This window comes from Vidua macroura, chromosome 16 (assembly GCF_024509145.1).
Source record: "Vidua macroura isolate BioBank_ID:100142 chromosome 16, ASM2450914v1, whole genome shotgun sequence".
NCBI classification, from domain to species: domain Eukaryota; kingdom Metazoa; phylum Chordata; class Aves; order Passeriformes; family Viduidae; genus Vidua; species Vidua macroura.
The window spans coordinates 13030889-13052378 of record NC_071586.1 but is presented as its reverse complement, the minus strand read 5'-3'; the positions used below and the strand labels follow the sequence as shown (position 1 = coordinate 13052378).

General features: G+C 42.5%; 1 protein-coding gene across 1 annotated transcript in view; it reads right to left on the bottom strand.

Annotated features, from left to right (window-relative positions):
• Positions 1-21490, bottom strand: part of SDK1 (sidekick cell adhesion molecule 1) — a 383954-nt gene that overhangs the window by 78292 nt on the left and 284172 nt on the right. Inside the window, exons 21-25 of the mRNA XM_053992256.1 lie at positions 18105-18296; positions 16072-16193; positions 8719-8828; positions 6166-6316; positions 4068-4305 (exon numbers count right to left, since the gene is read on the bottom strand). Of these exons, the coding sequence (XP_053848231.1) occupies positions 4068-4305; positions 6166-6316; positions 8719-8828; positions 16072-16193; positions 18105-18296 (813 nt within the window). The remainder of the gene's footprint in view (positions 1-4067; positions 4306-6165; positions 6317-8718; positions 8829-16071; positions 16194-18104; positions 18297-21490) is intronic.

Genomic DNA, 21490 nt, shown 5'->3' with positions numbered 1-21490 from the left:
AGTTACTTTATTTTACAAATATTTATTTTCCTCTTTGATCAGCAGCTGGGAACTCTCCTGAATTCACAGAAGGTAGAGGCTGTGCCCGGACTGGCCCCGAGGGCAGCCTGGCTTTGAGGTGAGGATGGTCACACTGCTGGTGGGCACTGGGTATCTGACAAAGGAGAGAAGAAGGTTCAGACCCCTCTCAATTGCCAGTGACTGAGCAGCTGAATGCCCCCCTCTCACTGGAAAGGAATCTGAGTCCAATGCCTGAATGGTAAAAATCCTTGTGTTCATTGAGCAAGCTTTAAATCTTCAGTCCTCACCTCAGCGTCGAGAATTTGATTCTAATATGAATTCAGAAACTGCAAGTGATTTTATGGATCTTATTGTTGCCAGCCTTTTATCAAGTAACAGACATTGATCGACCCTTTAAGAATGAATTGAAAGGTAACCTTCATTTCTCTGACCCATCTCCTCTCTCAGGAAGCTGTGATTTGAAGAAATTATAGTTTGCTAAGACTAATTAGTGAGTGAGGCACATAATCCCTCTTTCCTCTGCAAGCTCCCTTCTCTAATGCTGGCTTCCTAAAACTGTTGCACTGAAGACTTTGTTATAAGCTCCAAAAAGCTGAGTTCTCATTTGTAACCTGCAAGAGCAGCACAGAAGCCAAGCAACAGTGTCCGAAAAAATCCCAGAGCATGAACAAAATGAACCAGAAACACGGAAACTAAACGATGAGCTAATCCAGCAAAGTGCCAGCATGGAGCACTTCAGAAGATCAAACGTAGGAAATCACAGAGTTACTGGCACTTTGCACTGGAGCGTCAATAACAGCTCAAGTTTTTAAGGTTATCCACTTTGGCATCTAAAATCATGCACCTTCTTTCTACATCTGACACAGCCACATCTGATGTACAGCAAATTATATCGTTTTATGTCTCTAACTGGGCCAAAAGGAGCTTTTAATAAACTAGTCTGTATTCTGGCTTTCTAGGAAAGCTAGAGAGTGGAATGCAGTTCTCTGCATTTTTGCAGCTCACTTTAGCTGCACATCCCTCACTCTTTTTGAAAGCAAAAATTAAAGTGGCACTTTGTACATCTGATGTCTGCTAAGAAGGGCAACTTTCCAGCAAGGTTCACAGCAAAAGTAGCATAGCTGCAGCACACATCCACTTTGCCTATAAAATTAGGTACTGCAGGCCAAATCCTCAGCTTGTACAAACTGACAAATTCCCACAGTGACACTGGACCACATGTGAATTATCAAGAGATGCTCCATCACAGCACAGTAACTGCTCTGTGAAGGTCAGACTCCCAAGCTCTGGGAGATTGATCCTTGCCATGGATGTGTGACCATGCTCCTACAGTAGCTCATCCTGTAAGACAAGTGTACACATTCATGTAGCTGAGTATTAAGAGCACAGAATCCATTAAGGCACTGGGTTAGGTGTATCTGAGATGAATTTTTTTGAAAGCAACAGGGTCTGCATCTAAGAGGAAGCAGCCCTGCCAAGGTTGTTCTCATGCATCAGATGCCTCTGCAATTTCTTGCTTTCTCTATATTGGACCTACCATCGTTGTCAATTTATTGAGTGGAAACTGAGCTTGTTACTCTGCAGTTATTTTACACTGTAAAATTTAATGAGCTATTTAATTTCTAACATTACAAAAACATTTTGGATTGATAGAACCTGTCCTGTTTAAAAATCCCAATTCATCTCCCTCTGCCTTCAGCTGCTTGCAACCCTATTCCAGATTCTCATTTTAGGAATTCCCAACTGTTTTTCAAGCCAGTGTTACCCAAACCTACAGCATTATTTATTCCCTCATAGTTTCTTTGGTTTTGATTTGTTCTATATATTCAAGAGCTTCAGAAACCAGTGAGTACTTGTAATGACATGCCCCACTATTGTTGTTGGCATTTGTGCTCAGCTATCAGTGCTGTGATTGCACAAGCTAAAGCAAACAAATGCTCAAACAGAGCTTTATTTTCAATAAAGACTTAGGGCTCCAGTGGTTGCACTGCCATCAGATACCATGACCTGGTTTAGTGCCTGGGCTCCACTCCTTATCTCCTTGGATGGCATAAAACATGGAACCAGGAGTTGTGCCAATGAAGCACCACATGATCCTGGCCAAGGCACCTCTGGCCAGCAGTGTGGCACGTTTACAACCCCCAGCACCAGCAAACCAACTTCCCTAAGACTCTGTATCTAAAAAACGGAAAAAGAAATATTTTGAAGTGCTTGGAGAACATAAGGGATAAATAGAATTTTTCTTATAGTTCCAAAGACAGACCTAAAAGTGCTTTGACCTTTTGCTCTGGCTTTAAATATCTTTTATTTGCATTTTAACCCCATTTGACTGTGCATACAGGTTAATTCCAGATTCCCTGAAGTGCTTTCATACAGTTTGCTGCTAAGCCAGCACATCTTGTGTATTCTAAATCTAGGAAGATACAGCCAAAAGTCTGAGCCCCGACTTGCTCTGTGCAAGAAATCAGATGTCAGTATCAAAGCAAACACATGGAAAAACCCAAACGAGTCCTTACGGCCTAGATCACAGCTTTGTGTTATTTTGATCCCGGGTTCTGTGTGCCTCCCACAATCAGTTTCAAGTCAACCTTCCCTTAATACTCCCAGAGAAAATGCCAGATCCACGCATAACCTCTGATCTTTAGATGCCGAGCAAGAGTGCTGCAATCCTAAGGTTTTATGAAATGACTTAATCTTAGTATTTACTACATTTCAAAAGAAGTGTTTGAAGAGCAGCGGAGAGGCGAAAGTGGAGGCTGCGATATCTTTTTATTACGACACAGAACTGCTTTGTCTGGGTTGTGCTATCTCTAACTCCAGCACAAGCCTTCTTTAAAATACCTCTGGCAATCGCTTTCCAATTACTCCTTCCCAAAGAGCAACACTTCAATGGAGGGGGATGACTTTGTTTAGCTTTCTCCCTGGCTAGTTCAAAGCAGAGTTATCTGAACCAGCAGACCAAGCCCTGCTGTGCCTGGTCTCGCTTCCCACCAAGGAACACTGCGTGGTACACAGGGCACAGACATGCACACATCAGGCATGCACAGGATTAAATTCCAAAACTTCTTTAACGATGAAAAATTGCAAAAAAAAAAAAAAAAAACCAGGAAAAAAAGTCAGCATTGAACCTTGCACAAAGAAGTGTCACAAATAGATTTATTATTAAACTTTTAAACCGCACATGTCACCCACTTTGTTGCTAACTTGCAACGTAACTTTTCATTTCCCAGGTGCATGTAGGGTAGGTGTGGAAATAAGTTTTGGGGAAGTTAACAGCTAGAGAGCATCTTTTCAACATCTGCCTTCACTGTTCTCCTGAGCTAACAGTAATTTACTGTTGCCTCAGAGTGACAGCTTCCTTCTGATATTTGAAGTCTCTGTGCTTGCCTGGACAATTCAGCTCAACAATACAGCCCTGCTGCTCCAGGTCTGTGAGCAGGTTATGTCTACACAGCCTTGTACACACAATTTTGGAAGGCAGGTTTGAAAACGTGCCATCAGAAGCCTAGATAATTATTTTATTTCCCTCTGTGTAATCAGCTCTCTAATGTGACTTGTGCCCTTTTAGAATTATTTGGTGCTTGAAATGAAATTTCAGGTAACAACAGCTGTGAGAGAATGTGCCTCAGGCTAGAAGTAGATGGGGAAAAGGGGAGGATTAGGGTAAATGGAGTACTGGGGAGGAAGAGGAAGCATGAGAGAGCATCTCAGCCAGAAAAGTCTCTATACAAGCTTCTCTTCGTGCTGTCCACACTGGGGCAGAAATGGGGAGAGGTTGTTCTGTTTGCTTTAAATAAAAAACCTGAAGGTTTGTGCATGAAAGCAAGGTAGGAATAAAAAAAAAGAAACAACCCTTCAAATGTCTGTATGTCTTTTTGCCTGCAGCGCATCTCAAGATAGTTTTTTTTTAATTTAATTTCAGATTTCACGGCTCAGCAAGCAAAAAAAAGCCCCACCCAACATCGAAACACCAAACTTAAAAATTAAAATCTGAACAAAAGGGCAGAAAGTGGTGAATTTCCTGGGTTTTCTGTGCTTGGACTCACCCGACTCGCGCGTCCGGCCTCTGACGGCCTCGCTCCAGGGCCCTGCCCCGATGGCGTTGAAGGCCTGGATCTGCAGCTCGTACTCCGTCCACTCCTGCAGCTCCTCCAGCGTGCACTCCCGCGCCAGGCGGTCGGCGAGCACCTTCAGCAGGGCTGGGGCCGGCAGGTCCGCGCGCCACGCCCTGATCCTGTACCCCACGGACTCGGGGTTCCCGTTGTACTGCGTGTCAGGCAGCGGCTGGCGAGCGACAGGAAAACACAACGCTCCCGTCAGCACACACGGCCAGGGCCCTGCACGGCTGCCTGAACCCGTGTACGGGCCATAGCAAGGCAAAAATGATCGAGAGGTTGATTTTTCTGGTTTATGATTTGTGATCTCTACGTTTCCGTGTGCTGCTTGGAGTTTTCCTTTTGATTTTTTACCTTAATTTTGAGCCAAGTAGGTTTGCTCACAAAACCAAGCCCTTTGCTGTGGGTGTATCAACAGAGATTATATGAATACAATGTATATCAGAGCTTTGTGATTAATTATGGAAATGAATGATAAATTGCTGAAGCATGTGACAAATTCATTTATCGTACATTTTTTGCTTTTTTTTTACTGACTCTCTGCCTACTCATTTATCAGTAGAGATTCATTCTAGTATTCTAACTCCCCAAGCAATTTCAGAGATTAAAATATGAAATAATTAGCCTACTTCATGAAGTTTGGAGTTTTTCTGCGGTAAAACTAACTACACTATGCCACGGATGGCTGAGATTCAGTTCTGATTCACTGGGAAAGCTGGATACACATTAACATTTCACAGCTTAGAAGACTCTACCCCGCAGGCACGCAGGGCTAGAAGCGTGACCCTCATCCTGCAGGAAGGGAGGAATCCCCAGCTCCCAGGGGAAAACAGATTCACCTGCAGGTCTTGAAATAAAAGACATTAAACACTTTCAAATATTGATGTTATTAACCGTGAAAAGCGTTTATCAGGTCATCTTTAGCTGTGGCTGTTGCTTCTCCTGAACCCTACAGTCTGACTCAAGGAAAATAGGCTTTCAGTTAGCACAATCTTAACATTTTAAAGGCTCTTAAAGCAACCTGGAGTTAATTTTGATGGAAAATATGTAAGTCTGGATACAGTACCAACATGGGCATGATATTCACACAGAAAAGCCATGACAGAGTTGTGTGGGGCCTCTCAAAGGAACTGCAATGGCTCTTCTGTGGGTAGTGAGGTGATACCTTCAAGCTTCAGGTTTTGGTCTGGCAAGGTTCAGCATTAAGTGCAGTGTCCTGTTGAGAAACTGGAATTATTCCTTTCCAACAGGAGAAAAGTCCTCTTGTCCTCAGCCTGATTTTGACTTCCAGCCATAATGAGTTTATGCATGGAAAAGCTAACATTTGGGCAAAAGGAAACCTGTGCTTCATCAACTTCACACCACAGTAACCCCTGTGGAAAACTCTGCCTAACAGGGGTGAAGAAAAACCATTCTGGAGCAGGTTAATTGCCAAGTAAATCCCAATGTGGCAACTCTGCAGGTAACTGAGATGGGCAAAGGGGCACAGTGATGTCAGCAATTGCTGCATCTTCGCAATTAATCGTTTATCTCTGCATTTTAGCGCATAATTCCACACCGATTCAGCTAGATCTAATCTTCCCACAGGAGAGCCAGCCTTGCTGCTGCTGCTGCACCACAGCTCTGAGAACCACAGGATGCTGCCCATGGCTGGGGTGCACCTTCTGGTGACCGTTTTGTACAGGGCAAACAACCGAGCCCTGGAATGCAGCAAATTGGCTCGAGCGCCCCGTTCCTGCCCCTCGCACTGACCCAGACTGTGGTCCTGGAGCTCCTCAAAGCCAAGCTTTTACACACAGCCACATTCCCCTGATGAAGTGGCAGAAACAGTGGCAGTAGGCAATTTATTTGATTAATAAGGCACTTAAGGCAAGGCTCAGATTTCCGACTAGTCTGGAAAAGGAAACAATTTGGCCGTTGCTCCTGCGCGCTGAGCGCCATGAGGAGGAGGAGGAGGCACTTCGGGAGGGCTGCCCGGGCCCCGGGGGAGCAGCCCCATCCCCATCCCCACGTCCCTCGGGCTGCTCACCACCCATCGCAGCCACAGGCTGGTCTCGCTGGCCGTGCGCACGGTGACGCTGCTGGGGGCCACGTCCGGCGGGGCCTGCAGGGTCTGGATGACCCGCGAGGGTTGGCTCAGCGGGCTGGGGCCCACCACGTTCACCTGCTGCATCCGGAACCTGGAGCAAGGGGGGAAAAGAGGCAGTGAGTGCCGCTGTCAGGGCTCGGGGAACGCTCCCTCGCTTCCCCAGGGAGGGAGGACGGGTGGAAAAATACGAATTAGCGGCTTTCTCAACGTTCCGCAAAGGTCGCCGCACGCGGGTCCCCTTTGTATTCACTGCTGAATGCTTGATGGTAACTGCTTTCAGATCCTCTCAGGTATTTAAAAATGAAAATGAGATTAGCTTAGGGTCTATTAGAAACTTAGGTATTTGTGTGAGAAATTTATGTTAATTATACCAAGCCTGATGAGCTTATGCTGGCAGTAAGTGATTTTCTCTGGTGATGCTTATACAATACATTCAGAAAGGTATTAAAATATCAAACTTTGAATAGTCTCATTCCCTGTCAATATAAAAAATATACTGGTGATAACATTTCCCCTCAATTACATGTTGAAAGAGGCTGATTTATCCCTGTGCCGCATTTTCAGCCTTCCTGCACAAGAAAGATTAAGTTATTTAATATGGATATGCATCTTTAAAAAATACCCTGTCTGCTTGAAACCATCTCTTCTACAATAGAAGTCCTTATTGGGTCACAAAAGATTTAGGGAAATCTTTTTTTACAAGGAGCACCACATAATTAAGATGTGCTGTATATTTCAGATACTCTCACCCATCACAAGCAACTGGAAGCACCCAGCACTTGCACATAAAGAGGTGATCTGCTCATATTAAACCCTTAATTTTTGGACCTAATCACTGAGCTTGGGAAAAGAATGAGCCAGTCAACACAGCAGTGTTTATTTACCTGCTCTGATCTCTCTCCAAAGTGCACTGAAGGAAACATATGAAAGGAATACTGTCCTGATTTCACCCTCAAACACTGGCCCAAAATACAGGAAAGAAGAATGGCCTGTAAAGATGTGCTCTGATAATCAGCTCTCACCATGCATTTCCTCAGTGAGCAATGACTGAAGCTGATCAGGGGACAACAAATTCATTTGGCATCAGCTTTCTAGGTTTCAAAAATTTGTATAAAATTGGTCAACACTGAAGCAAAACCGAAAAAGTTCCTATCTGTGCATGCAGGAGAGACAAAAAACAGGCAAAATTCAAGGAGTTGCCTTGAAACGAAAAATGTCAAAGGGCAAGTGGATGTGTGAAAGTGAGGCCAGAATTTAATGAAAACAAGAGGCAAATGAGATGCAAGAATAAAATAAACCAAAAAAGTTTAAAATAAGGGATAAAACAATCACCCCAAATTTCTCATATTCTTAATTTTTTGCTATCCCAAAGATGTTTCTCCATGCACCTGTCTGGATGTGCAAGTTTTTCTTATTCTTCATGGATAGTGAAGGCTGAACTGTGGTACAAGCTGCACTTTCCTGCTCACCCCTGCCTTTTCAGCTTTTAGGATCTCTCTTTATGAAGACAGTGAAATCCTCTTAACCTGTAGATAATTTTCCTAAACCTCTGCACCAGAAATCTCTACTTAAGTTCAAAAAAATTTTCAAAGACCTTTTAGTAAAACGTTTAGCTCTGGAAGATGAGGTTTAAAACACTTCAGTGGAGAGTTAGTGAGAAATTCAATATATTCCTAGGTTTGTGACCAAGGGAGGAAAATTACATGCCAGCACTGAGTCAGTTGGAAATTACATGAGCTCTCCTTGGTTGCACCTACTCCTGGCTTACAACAGCACATGGGTTAGTTAATAGCCCCTTCAGCCAGCACAAAATGGACAAGTTTCTAGAGTGCTGATTTAACACTTGCACTGGATTTCCTTTCCACTAGCCTCTACATTAGCAAGCTGGATCATGAAAGTATTTTTCATTAGGGCTGAGCACCTCAAATTCTCCAGTCTTGTCTATACCAAAGCATCACTTGGATTGGATTGATTTAAAAATCAATCTCGTTTAACTGGGGTGCACCCACAATGCAGAGTCACCTCAATCAGTTTAGGCATTGCTTATATCTATTAAGCTGAACTTGGTAAATTCCTATAAACAAAGGTTTCATCTAACTGATGTTACTAAATTAAGTTAAATCAATAAAGAGATGTTTAAGCTGATGCAAATATGTAATTACAGGTTTGCACCAGTTTAACTGCGATTGATTTGTCACTGGCTGATGTTCCACTGGTGCTCTCTTCAGGGAGAGAAGTCACAGGATAGCAGTTACTTTTAAAAGCATCTCATTGAGCACTTAAATTTCCTTCTTAATGTTATCAACTGGATTTTACGTGAATTACAATTGACAATATCAGATTGGTAATTTTAAGTATAACCTATGAAAACAGCAAAGCTTTTCCCTTTCGTTCAGATTCTAAAACCCATCAGATGTTTCTGATTAGGAAAGCTTTTTCATGCTGCTATTTACTAATTTTTTTTTTCCATGTTGCAGAATCTGCTGTTCTTACCTGTAATGAGTGTAAGGAGTGAGGTTTGGTACCTCCAGCATCTGAGCATCAGGTTCATTCTCCACCTCGTGAAGAGTCACCCATTCTTCTTCATCACCCAGCACACCAACCTGTACAAGGGAAAAGTTAGAAGGAATACAAAGTAGGTTATATATATATCTAAATATATATAAAAATAAAGACATATAACCTCTTTTACAATGTGTGTCAGCACAGCAGTGGAAGCACACATGCTGTTAAACACATTTTCCAGTTAGTACTATTTTTTATATGCCTAGTTATTTGTAAAGAGAAAACCCAGCCAAGTCTCCTTGTACCTGATGGGACTTCACTGGATCCTGTGATAAGATCCATTCCAGAAAAAACACATGAGAGCAATAATACCCTGTTCAATCTTCCTGCCACAATACAAAAGTATCAAGTAGTAATATAAGAGAATGAAAAATAGTCTTGATAATAACTCGCAGGAACTGATGCATATTAAGTAAGTCTCAATGGAGGCAAAATGCCATGGAAATGAAGACAGAGAAACAAGAACAAAGTCAAAGAACAAAAGTGTTTTAACCTCATCTGCTGCTCTGCACTTAGACCAGACTTTTCCATGAGTAACCCTTTGTAGTAATTAATCACAACATGTTGCCTGACGTGGGCCCTCAGCCACAGCAGTGTTAGAAGGGACTAAACACTGATGAGAATTGAGCATTGCTTTCTATGCAGCTCTCTGGAGATTAAATGGAGGCGAATCAGGACTTTAAAGGAAACCAACAGGGAATGAGAGAGAGGCCAGAGCCTGACCTGGAAGATGCAGCATGCGTGTGCAAGGCTGTGCCTGCGAGCCATGGGAGGAGTGTGGAGAAGGGGGGAAGAGAAGGGCTGCATGGCTGGGCTTCACTTTGGAGATCTGCAGGTGCTGAAACCCAGGGGAGCTCAGGCAAGGCCCCTGGAATAACTCCCCAGCACTGAGCATGTTCTCCTGCCACAAAGGGTGGGTGTAGCCCAATTCCCTCACCCTGGAATCCACAGTCAGGGGCTGAAGGGTGCCAGGGGGTCCCTGGGCAGCTCTTCCCTTCAGTGTCTATTCGCAGATTTAACATCCACAAAGACACCTTCACCCCTTTTTAACCTACTGACACTATCTACTCCCACAGGCTGCTGTGGCAACTCATTGCATAAGCTCACAACCCACTGTATAAAGAGCTATTTCCTTTAATCTTTTTTAAACAGATCCCTTGCAAGTTCTGTGTACGAGTTACAGCCACAGACGCTGTCAAACACTCGACAGGCACCACAGCCCCAAGTATCTCATACCCCGACTACTTCAAATAGAAAATTAGGTTTCATTCACTCTTTTCTTTTTTTTTTTTTCCCCCTTCAGAAGAAGCAGCCTGATTTATTTATAGATGTTTCAGTTCTTTGCTCACTCAGGACTTGATGTGCTGCATATTTATGTTTGTGCATGAAGAAATGACACAAAGAAAATTAGGCCAGAGAAGTAAGTTCTGCATTGCACTGTGGAAAGAAACCTCTCTGATCTTCCCAGCAGAGCACTGATTCCATGGAGGATGTGGCTGAACAGGTCTTGATGGGCCTTTCAGACTTTTTGGGGATCAAGGTCATTGCCAGACACTAAACAACATATAAAATAGATGGCAGTGAAAATTATGGACCTTTTAAAATTTCCAGTCCTAAGTAAGCTCCATAAATTGTAGTGAAGACCATGGATGTGGAAGCTGAAGGGAAACGAGTTGAGACAGGTCTGCACAGTAAAACAGAACATCCCTAAACTGAACCTGCAGAACAAAGAGTTGATAAAGAGATTTAAAAGAAAAAAAAAGCCCTACACAAAGAAAAGATGAGAGTGTTGATTTCAGTCAAGGAAACAGAGAACACTTTTCATTATATGAATTTTCTATTAATACTGTAGAAAGTCTATAGTAAATGCTTATTTTTGCAAATTTTGAATGTAACAGCATCACCTCCAAGTGCTGCAGTAATTTTATAGCAACAATCCACAGTGCTCTGGAGGCTGCAAATATTCTCCAGTGGTGACTAAGTTGTCTTTTTTGTATTCTAAGCGCAGTAAGAGCTTTTTAAAACATTTCTTACCTAAGAAAATAATGAGAAAAAAACCCAAAAAGGGCCCACAGGTTGCCATTGCTGTGCAAAGCAGGCAGGTCATTAATACACATTAAGGACCACAAGGCCCAGCAGGGCTGACATTGCCCCTGTGAGACATTTTCTGGTAGGCTGAAAAGGTGGAAATATTAAGGATCTTGTACTAGGTCCATGTTGCTCAGAAGAAGTTTCATTTATTTATTTAATATATATATATATATGTATGTGTTCTCAGAAGCAAGCCTTAGAAGAAAACCTTCAGTGATGGACTTTATATTTTTAACTTCCCCAAAATCTATAGCAGATTCCAAGTTTCAGGCTGTGGAAGGAAAAGGAAGCTATTTTTGCTGAAACACTCTGATGCCAGATCAGAGGAAACTTATCAGTTTCAAAAATCAGAGTACAAAGGGATTCCCACGAGGCAGAAAGAACCACGGGCAGTGGTTGGGATAAAAGAGCCCTTTGAGGGGCAGGAGAGCCCACCCTGGGCCGCTCTGCAGAACATCAAGTGAAGTTAAAGGCTTTTCTTTCTTGTAGCTGTTTTTTTGGATAACAGTGTATGCACGCTTCAGAGCGGGATGGTGTTTGTTGACAGATCACACACGCTCGTGGGTGCTTTGTTTTGGGAGGCAGATGAAGCACCAGCTGCTTCTCTGTTACCATCAGCAGAAAAACTCCTCGAGGAACACACTCTGCACCTTCCCAGTTCTCTGTGCCACGGGGCCACAGCCCCCAGGGACCCCAGGACTGCCACAATGAAAACACCTCTGTCCCATGAGACACTTCATAGAATGCTCAACAGCCACCAGCCATCGCTGCTCAGCACATTCGTTGCCATCCCTCAGCAGCTCCCAAGGCAACACATCCAATAGAAGGGCATATTCCTTTATTATTGCAGAAGTGAGACAGTGTAAAACAATATCGGGAGTGATGTCAGAACCTTTTTCTTCCCCATGCATTAGTTTCTCCATTTTTTAAAAGGAAAATGTTACATATTTTATAAAATGACTCAGCGTTTTCTGATGGAATGCACTGCGTGAGCAAAGTTGCAGAATTCTGACTTTAAAAAGAAAACCCAAAAAATTAAAATTTGGCATGAAAAAAATCACGTGTATAAGACAGAAACACCTCCAAAACTTCAGTTACAAAGTACTAACTGCAGGAAGGGAAAACACAATGTTTCTGTACATTACAGAGGTAGCCCTTGTCCTGCTATAGTTCAAGATGTGTCAGAGTTTTCGTTTTAGAGGTCCATAACTCACACATTTGAAATCGCTTGGGGAGAAATTTGGTTCAGGGGATGTCAGCCCAGCTGCAATTTTTTTCCTCACTAAATCCTTACATCGATTCAGCCATTTTTGATTTAGAGATTGTCAAGGGCATAAAACTGTCAGAGTTTCAGACACTTTATTTACCAGCTCCAAAGTGAAAACGACACCCAGAGAATCACCTGGTGCAATGGATGAATCCTATCTGGGTCACTGGCTTCACCCACAAAACCACACAAATTCATGGGTAAAGTTGCAACTTCTTTCCCAACTCACAGCTTTAGAAGGCAACACAGAGATAATACTTTAAAGGTTTTACCACTTTGAAACTCTGCTCCTGCTGACCATGACATTCATACAAAAACCTTTCTAAAAACAGCAGAAAGGCTTTAAGCAAAAACTCTCTATAATAGCCCATGCACTTATGGCTCCTGGAAATGTGATGCCTCTTTGGAAACAGCTTTCAGTCATTCTGCAGGCCTTGTGCTGCCTGCAAATAATGTTAATCACCAGAAAAGCACACCTGACTGGCCAGAAGTTATCCCAGATTCTGTAATCAGCTCGATGGTGTGGACTAAGCACCCACCAAGGCACAGCCAGGGTGGGTTGAAAATGGGTGATCCTCAAGGTCCCTTCCAACCCACACCATTCCATGATCAATTTCTACGCATTTTTTCTGAAAAAGAAACCCAGAAAAATAAACAAGAAACTGGATTGCAACTGCCAGAGAGTGCAAACATGAAACTACATGAACACCAGCAGGGATTTGTAGTCATTCTTGGCTGAAAATTGCCCCAAAAAAAAGAGTCTGCAATATATGCTCTAACTGCATCTGAGAGGACAGGATGGCTGGAAGGATCTACTGAAATTCTTTGTAGAGGAACAAGTTTCCTGTGAGTGTCAAAGCCACAGGAAATTGGGACTGCTGGTCCCTCTGAACAAGTGTCAGTGGAACCTTTATATTACATTTGAGCCTCTTCCCTTTAAATGATACTCTATGTAATAGAAAAAAAAAATATTAGAAGTATTTTTTAAACAGCATTGGTATATTTTTGTATTTCTCTGTTTGGAAATCCATTTTTCTCCAGTCCTGAGTCAAGATAAAATGATGGAAAAGAAACAATCTAGTGATTTTTAAAAAATCTCTTCAAAAGTACAGAATGTGCCTGCACTAGAAACACAGAAATGGGATTTTTAATGCTTGATATTTCAGTATCTACCAACACTAAACTCTTAAAGACTCGATCTCCTCTCATGTTCATTGACATAATTGAGAATTAGTTCCACAGTGGCTCCCATGAATTTACACCCAGGAACAAAAAGCAGAAACCAAGGCCAGATGCACAAAAATTTCACGTCAGCTGGAATTCCCAGCTGTGTTTCTCATCCAAATTGTTCATGAAGTATCAGACTTCAAAAATGGCTTTCAGCCAAACTGGAGCACTTGGAACATTTTCTAGACCTGCCCTCACCAAGGAAGCTTTCTGCCAAATAAAGGAACAAAGAAGAAAAACACGTTGGTGGCAGGTTGGTTGTGTTTGTGAATACAAAACAGCTGAATTTTGTCTGTAAGGACTCAGACATTGAGAGTGAAAGGTAAATTCCCAGTAGGGATGGAAGAGAAGAGTCAGAATTATCAGGGATGTCCAAAGCAAAGGTGTTGCCCAGCTTACAGAGGGGGAGGGACACAGATGAAGAGCCCAAATCACAGATTAGTGTTTTATAGCTGAATGTCATCCTGTCCCTTGGCAATACCATCAGCTTTAAAATCAGAGTGTGCAAAACCACCCCTTAAGTGGCTTTTAATTTAATGCCAAGGCATGAAACACTTAACACTGCTATTAAAAGCTGTACATGGGTCAGTGAATGAAAGATCCAGAAGGACAAAAGCCCTCCCTCCATTCCAGTATTGTACAACCACAGCCCTCCAATCCAGCACAGTCCTGAGGAGCAATTATGGTTGTCCATGCTAAAACACAGATGTTGCAACATCAGCCTGCACCCCAGCATGGACAAATGCCCCCTGAGAACAGACCACATCAATGGTAGAAGAGACTGGGGTGGCACTGGCAGCAAAAAACAATTTTGCAAAAGCTCTTTGAAAGGTGGGCAGGTCCAAGGCAGTTTAGATCCAAGTGGAGACAGAGGAATTCCTGCCCTTGTCTCTGCTCCCATGTGCCATGTTCACACCCCCTCCCCTCAAAATGATGTTCTGATCACACACAGCCTGTGCAGAGTTGATCTGTCTAAAAATCATTTGTTCTTGGCTGGATCAAAGCTCGCAGCAGCTCCAGGTCTGATCCTGTGTCAACACACACAGAAGGCAGGAGGAGGAAAAGTCTTGGTAAGTGGGATGGGGAGAGGGAACAGGAGCAGGACAAGCAGAGCTCTGCTTTAGATTGGCTGAAAGTGCTGTGAAATTGCACTTTCAGAGAGAAAGAGTTTGAGAGGAGTGCTGGCAGAAAGGGGCTGTGAACAAAGGATTATATGCAACTGTCATCCTGGAAACAGGATTTGCTATATCCTTGAGGACTCACCAATTTCACTGCATACCTGAACTGATTTTCATTAATCAGGTGAGCAAGAGTTTTAATTTTTTTCTGAAATCCACTAGGAGCAACATTTCTTGTTGTGCTGAAGCTGAGCAGTGAGGTGTGGTGCAGCAGAAACTTGTAGGGCTGCTGTGGTTAAAAGGAATGCCCAGATTCCGCAAGGATTTGGCTGTGCTCCTTCCTCAAAAGGAACAAATAATTCCTGGATCTGTCAGAACCAAAAACCCCTGGACTTTTCTAGTGATGCATGAGATGTTTGTGAACAAGAAAGACCCTCCCTGCACACCAAGGACTGTTCAAACCACTGTTTGCACCCAGGGCTCTTCAAGGATGCAGATGAACTTCGTGGTAATTATCACTGCAGTTTTAAAGCATTCAAATTTGCTTCACTTCAGTAGCATTCTGCAACTCACTGAATTAACAAATTGCTACCAACATCAGTGCGGTGCTCCAGCAGGAAAACGCTCCTCAGAATGTTCTAAGCCACCATATTATTGGATTTTGGTGTTTAATTCTGTAATATGCCATAATGTGTATATAAATGGCACAAATTGTACCAGCTTGTTCACAACAATCTCATTACCAAGTGAAGTGATTGTATCAACATGTCTAAGTGGTGACGGTGATTTAAGAAGTCCAACATTTGGTCTTAAAAACAGATTATAGTATTTATAAAGACTTGTGGGAGGAAAGGAAGAAGCAAAGCTCATCTGTCAGGAGAACAAATGAGGAATATATAACTCCTCCAAGGCATAATGACAGCAGAAAGAGGGATATTGTTTAAAGCTGATGGAGAAGAGAATTCATCCTATTCATATCTAGAGGCCTGGATAGAAAACCTTGATATATTCCATTACAAGACAGAAAAATACACTCAATCTCATGAATAATGGTATCTTTACTGTTCAGTGCAATTCTTGCTACACTTCTGAATCTATGAGATAATAATTCCAAACTTTTGAAAAGACACCTCACAGAACCTAAACACAAGTTTCAAATCCTTTTTTAAAATAGAAGGATGGACTAAAGCTCTGCTGTGTGTGCTGTTTATGGTGTACCTGGTGTTCTTCTGAATATAAACAAAACCCCATGTGAATTTTTTTAAGGATAAGCATTCTCACACACATGTATATACACATATATATTATATATCACTTTTTTCTGGTTTTCTTCTGAACAGAAGTCCCAGCATTCATCTGACCCTTTCCTCCCTGGCTGACACAGACATTTCTGAACTGAGCCTTTCAAACTCCCCTGCATCCCAACCTTCCCAGAACCCCCTGGACACCAACTCCAGCATTCATAGAGGAGCTCCAGTCCAAAGTTAAACAAAAACTGAAATCCCAAAAGGAATTCATTAGTTAGGCTCTTTTTAACCCCCCAGAAACTTCATTAAGATAATTTTGTCAGGGACATACCTGGCCTTCCACTATCCACTTGGAGATGGAGGTTTTGCCATCATATCCTGGGCGGAATTGAAGCGTGGCAGAGCGAGGGCTGATGTTGGAAATCACCAGGTTGGTTGGAGCACCTGGAAGTTCTGGAGAAACAGAAAAATAAATGAGAGGTAGAAACACTCTTTGTCTAGGAGCCAGTGATACAAGCTGACATTCAGTTTCCAACATAAAAAAAAAAAAACAAAAAACAAAACAAAAAAAAAACACAAAAAAACCAAACAAACCACAGGGAAAAGGGCTCTATTTGCCCCAGTTGTAGCTATTCTTCTTTTTGGCAGAGTTTTATCCACAGCGTTACAATTTCTGCTTTCTGAGCATGCACCACATTGTTACAGATCAAATGAGGAAAGAAAGAGCCCATCTACAGAATTACAGGTACTATTTTAGAGAAGCTTCCCAATGAACAAACGCTGGTGGTCCTGGGGGGAAGGCAATTCCCAGCTCCAGGTCTGCCAAGTCACCTAATTCCACTGAACTTCTGTTTCCCTAGAATTAAATTACAATAATGTTTATTTACTTCTTAGAGGACATACAACTACAACTGGAAAAAACTCAAAGTTTTGGGTAGTGTATTTAATATTGACCTATACTAGGTTTTCCAGGGTATTTCTAAAGCCTGATTAAAGTAGATGATTTTTTTTTCAATTCCTGTAGGAAATAAAGAGGGTGATCTGCTACAAGGAAAAATCTGAAGCCCCAATCAGATCTTTGCCTCCCATCAGTCAAGACTACATTTTTAGTATTATCTGAATTAACAACAAAAGCAAGTTCAGGAAAGAGATTAAATATAGAGTGTTTAAAATAAATTCTCAACAGTCACCTGCATTTATAACAAATTGAAATAACTATTATAATCAGTAATTATATAGTGGAAGGTGTCCCTGCCCATGGCAGGGTTGGAACTAAATTATTTTTCAGGTCCCTTCTAACCCAAACCATTCTGTAATTTTATGATAGTGCTGCACTTTGTGCAACTGCAAAAGGACAAAAATGGGCAGGGTTTTGGCATATATTTCAAGTATGCACAAATACCGAGTATTTCTTGGTTCTTACTTCACATTTGTGGGAACCGTGATCGATCAGCTAACCCTGCCCAAGTGGGATAATGCTGTTACTTGGCAGGCACCCTGCCATCAGATAGCATGGCATGGATCCAGTCTGCAGCTTGTCATAATTACCCACGATTAGGGAACAGAAGGGCAAACATACTTTAGGACACATAGAAGAGTTAAATAATACTGGGGAAGGGAAAAATTGGATTCCCTCAATGATGAGCAATAACTGCTCTGCTTTGGAAAATTCTACTTCTCTAACCTCTGTATTAACTGAAACTGCTTGTTTGAGGTATTAACTGGCTGTTTAGTTTGCTTGTTACACTGGATGGGGCAGAGTGTAGAGTTTTAAAAACAAAATACAAAAAGGGTAAATGTACAGTGCCCAAATGGTAACTCAGGCAATGTGGGACAGAACTGCCTCCTCCCAAATATTTTTTCAGGCCAAAACTTCAAATTCTTGTAAATAAGTTTTTAGTTTCACTATACAAGTGAAACACTCATAGTTGACATAAGCTATATAACTTCCACATGGAGAATCCTTTCCCTTTTAATATCACCCAAACTCTGTTTTTTCCCCCAAAGCAACACTTTGAATTGATTCAGGCTTCATTCTGATGTCACTTTGTAAATGTCAAGAGATTTTGTATTGTATCCACTTTATTACTTTGTCCATTCCATTGTCATACCCACACATTTTTTTTTGTATTTGTATTAAACATCCCCACCTTCCTGGAAATTTCAAACCGCAAATATCTTCACGTTAACATTTCAGTCTGTTCCAAAAATTAAATCCAAATTACGCGGGCAAAGAACTCCAGTGCTTTACAAATAAAATAATTTTTATTACCGCTGAACTGAAGTAACCTGCGACCTTTGGAACACAGAAACACCAAGAACCAGCACGCTTTGTTTCGTTTTGTTTCCTGCAGGTTGACCAACCTGGGGGCACTCCGGAGGAGATGGTGGAGGAGGTGACCCAGCCGCTGCCCTGGGCGGTCACGGCCGCCACCTCGATGGTGTAGGTGGTGAGGGAGGACAGCCCCGTGATCTTGTACTCCAGGGTGCTGTTGGACAGGGTGCGGGCCAGGCGGGACTCGTTCCTGCCATACACCTCCCAGGAGATCTGGTACCCTGCAAAACAGATCAGGGGGACACCAATAACCCAGAGAATTCCTGCGTGGGCTTGTGGGCAGTGCTGGATCCTCGTTCCTTAGGCCACTTCTTGTGATCACCTTTTATAAACAGAAAAAAACCTCCTTGAAGTAAACACTGGCTAAAATACCCAAGTATTTAAAAAATATTGTTATTTCCAATAAACAATTGATACAGGTACCCCACAGAGCATTGTCTCCCTGTCAGGAGGACATGAGGTCTCAGCTGTCTTTTTTTTCTATGCTTGGTATGAAATGGCCTGGAAACTTGGAAATAACCTGACAGAAAGGTGGACTTTCATTCTGTGAACTCTGCAAAGCAAACGGGAAGAAACACGGGAAAATATAACATCTACTGGAGTATCTAATTAAAAAACTCTATGTGCTTAGTAGGGCTTTCTCCCTTTGCATGCTGAAGGAACTTTCAGTGCTGCCTGTCTAGAAAAACTTAGAAATCTGACAATAACAAGCAGGCAGGAACATTGTGGGAATCTTCTAGGAACTGAAAAACCTCTACTCCCCACCGCTTGTTCCTTGCAGAAATCCTTCAGCAGGGTGAATCATTATCCTTTCTTTCAAAACCATCTTGAAGCCAATGCATTGTCCAAAGCTGCACCTGCCCTGACCTCCATATTATTCTTCTATCATAACCAGACTTTCCTTTTTATCTCTTTGATAACCACTTGCCTTCTAAGAACTTTTGAAACTTTCCACTGTCTGATTTGCTCAATTTTACCTCCAAATCTGCTTGTCCTCCTCCTGCCCAGTCCCACTTTATTCTTATTTGAACCCATGTGAACCTCGCTGTGCCAGTTCTTGGAGAGCATGTCTGAAAAGTTTGCTTGATTGCTGCTTTCTTCGTGATTTGACTCAGAGGGCAAAAAAAAAAAAAAAAAAAAAAAAAATACACATAGCTCTTGAATGCCTGTGAAATTGAAGTGAGTGAAAAGGACTAACAGAAAGGAATCCCACTGAGTGAACCATGCACAAGGCAAACTGGCTAGAGAAACTCCCTACTGGGTTCCTGTTCCCATCATCTAAGATGAGGAATTCAGACCAGTTGGAGGGCTTGAAGGCTTTTTAAAAAAAATTTTAAAAATAAAAAGACATGATAAGCTGATTAACATATATGAATTGACGTAGTGAAATCCCTCATAGTATTAACCAGCAAGAAAGCATAATCTCATGAGCCAAAAGCATGGTAAGACAAATATTTCTGCAAGAGTTTGAGAGGTGTGAGATGTTCTCCATCCTCTCTTTTGAGCTGCTGTCACTGACAGGGATTCATCTTGACCTGATTTTGCACGAAAATGGGCTCAGTGTGTTCACACAGTCACTAATTACATTTCAGGTGAGGGGGCAGTGATAAAGGGAGGTGATGCTCCAACAATTCCAGCTACACCACAAATGCTCCTCTGACTTTGCACTGCAGAAGGGAAGGGGAAAATCTCCTGAATGCTTATCTGGAACTGGTTTAAACAAGTGTCTGAGTGGGAATTAATTAACTCAGTAATTTACCGATGTCGTGGAAACACTGTGGTGTTTTGATGCTCTCTGAATAGGCTTAACAATCATTTGCCAGACCAGAGCTGATGCAGCACAGACAGGATTGTAACCTGTAGGAAGATTTTGACAGTTTAAGGGCTCTGTTGCCTAAATTAACAGAGAATGGGCAGAAAGGTGGGGGCTGACTGTCCCCTGCGTTTGATGCTCAGTCAAGAGGCACGAAGGAGCTGCAGACAGAAGGACCATCACAAGCACCCTTTCCTTTCAATAGCTGTGGGTGCAGCCTGTTCCAGACAATAAATAACCAGAGGAAGATAAGCAGGGGACTTTTAATGCTCCCTCTATCCATTTGTTGCTTACGGACAATAGAAAGTGTCACTCAGCATACACCAGGCAATCTTCAGTGATTGAGATATCTCCTCTCCCATCTGGATAAGCTTAGGTTATACATCAAATGTTGGTGATTATTCTTTGGACATTTTATCTCTTCTCCCTCGTGACCACAGAAGATACCCAGCTTTCCCGCCCATTAAGCACATAGTCCCTATGTATTTATTTTCTGGGGTGGGGAAAAAAAAAAAAAAGGTTCACCAAGAAAAATATCCCGAGTTCCCGTGTAAATTGAAGAAAAGGCAAAGAGGCAGTATTTACTGTCAGGGATTTCAGTCCCCAATGCATAGTTAAATTCCAGTCATATAAAAGATGAGAACAGAAAATCCGTACATACACAGCGAGCAGACACAAAGCCGAACGCAATCAGGCATAACAAAAACAGATGGAAAAAAAAGTGCTGAAGGAAAGGAACAACAAGCACTGCACCCCCAAGTAGCACTTCAGCCACACTGAGTGGCAGATGGGCAGAACTCTGGGCCATGTGGCTGGTGAGAACACACTCCCTGTGTTACAGATGTGATCCCTGCCAGAAACGTGCGTGGGGAGCACAGCTGGATCTTCCAGACAGTTTCCCCTGGCTCCGGTGTGAGTGAGGACAGGGAAGGTGCCACAGATCCTTCCCCCACGCTTTGCCACTCCACAAGACACTGCCTAACGGGAACTAATGACCAGAGGAGTTTCAGAAATAATTTTCTGTTGATGTGGAGTAAATTCTCTACACGAGAGCACTACACCCAATCACAAACTGTCCGTCCACATCCAGATCCTCATAAATCAACGTTTGCTGAGGGAACGAGGAAGATACTGAGATTTACAGCAAGAGTAATGGGCAATTTCCCAGAGCAGGTTGGCTGCTGGGCACCCCCTCCGTGCTTCCCTCCTCCCAGCGCCCGTGCAGGGAACAAGAAGGTCCAGTAAAGACATCAGTGAGCAGAAATGATGAATAATTGCCTCCCTGAGCACTCAGATCTCCAAGCAGCCCTCTCTAAAACTTTGAGGTGCTCAGGGCATGAACAATTTTGCTGTTCTTCTATCCCAAATGCAATTTGCATCAATAAGGAGGTTTCTTTTTCCTTATAGACTCTGCTGGGCATTTTCACACTGGTGTTTTGTCCTGAATAAGAGAAGACCTTCAGTTAATTCCTTCTGAAACAATTTACCCCAAATATAACCCAGTCCATCATTTGGCTCCATCTGGTTTCAACCCATTCTGGGAGGGGGCAGCTTGTTTTTAGCAAAGTAGTTCTGCAACTCCAAGCACAGAGCTGCTGCCTG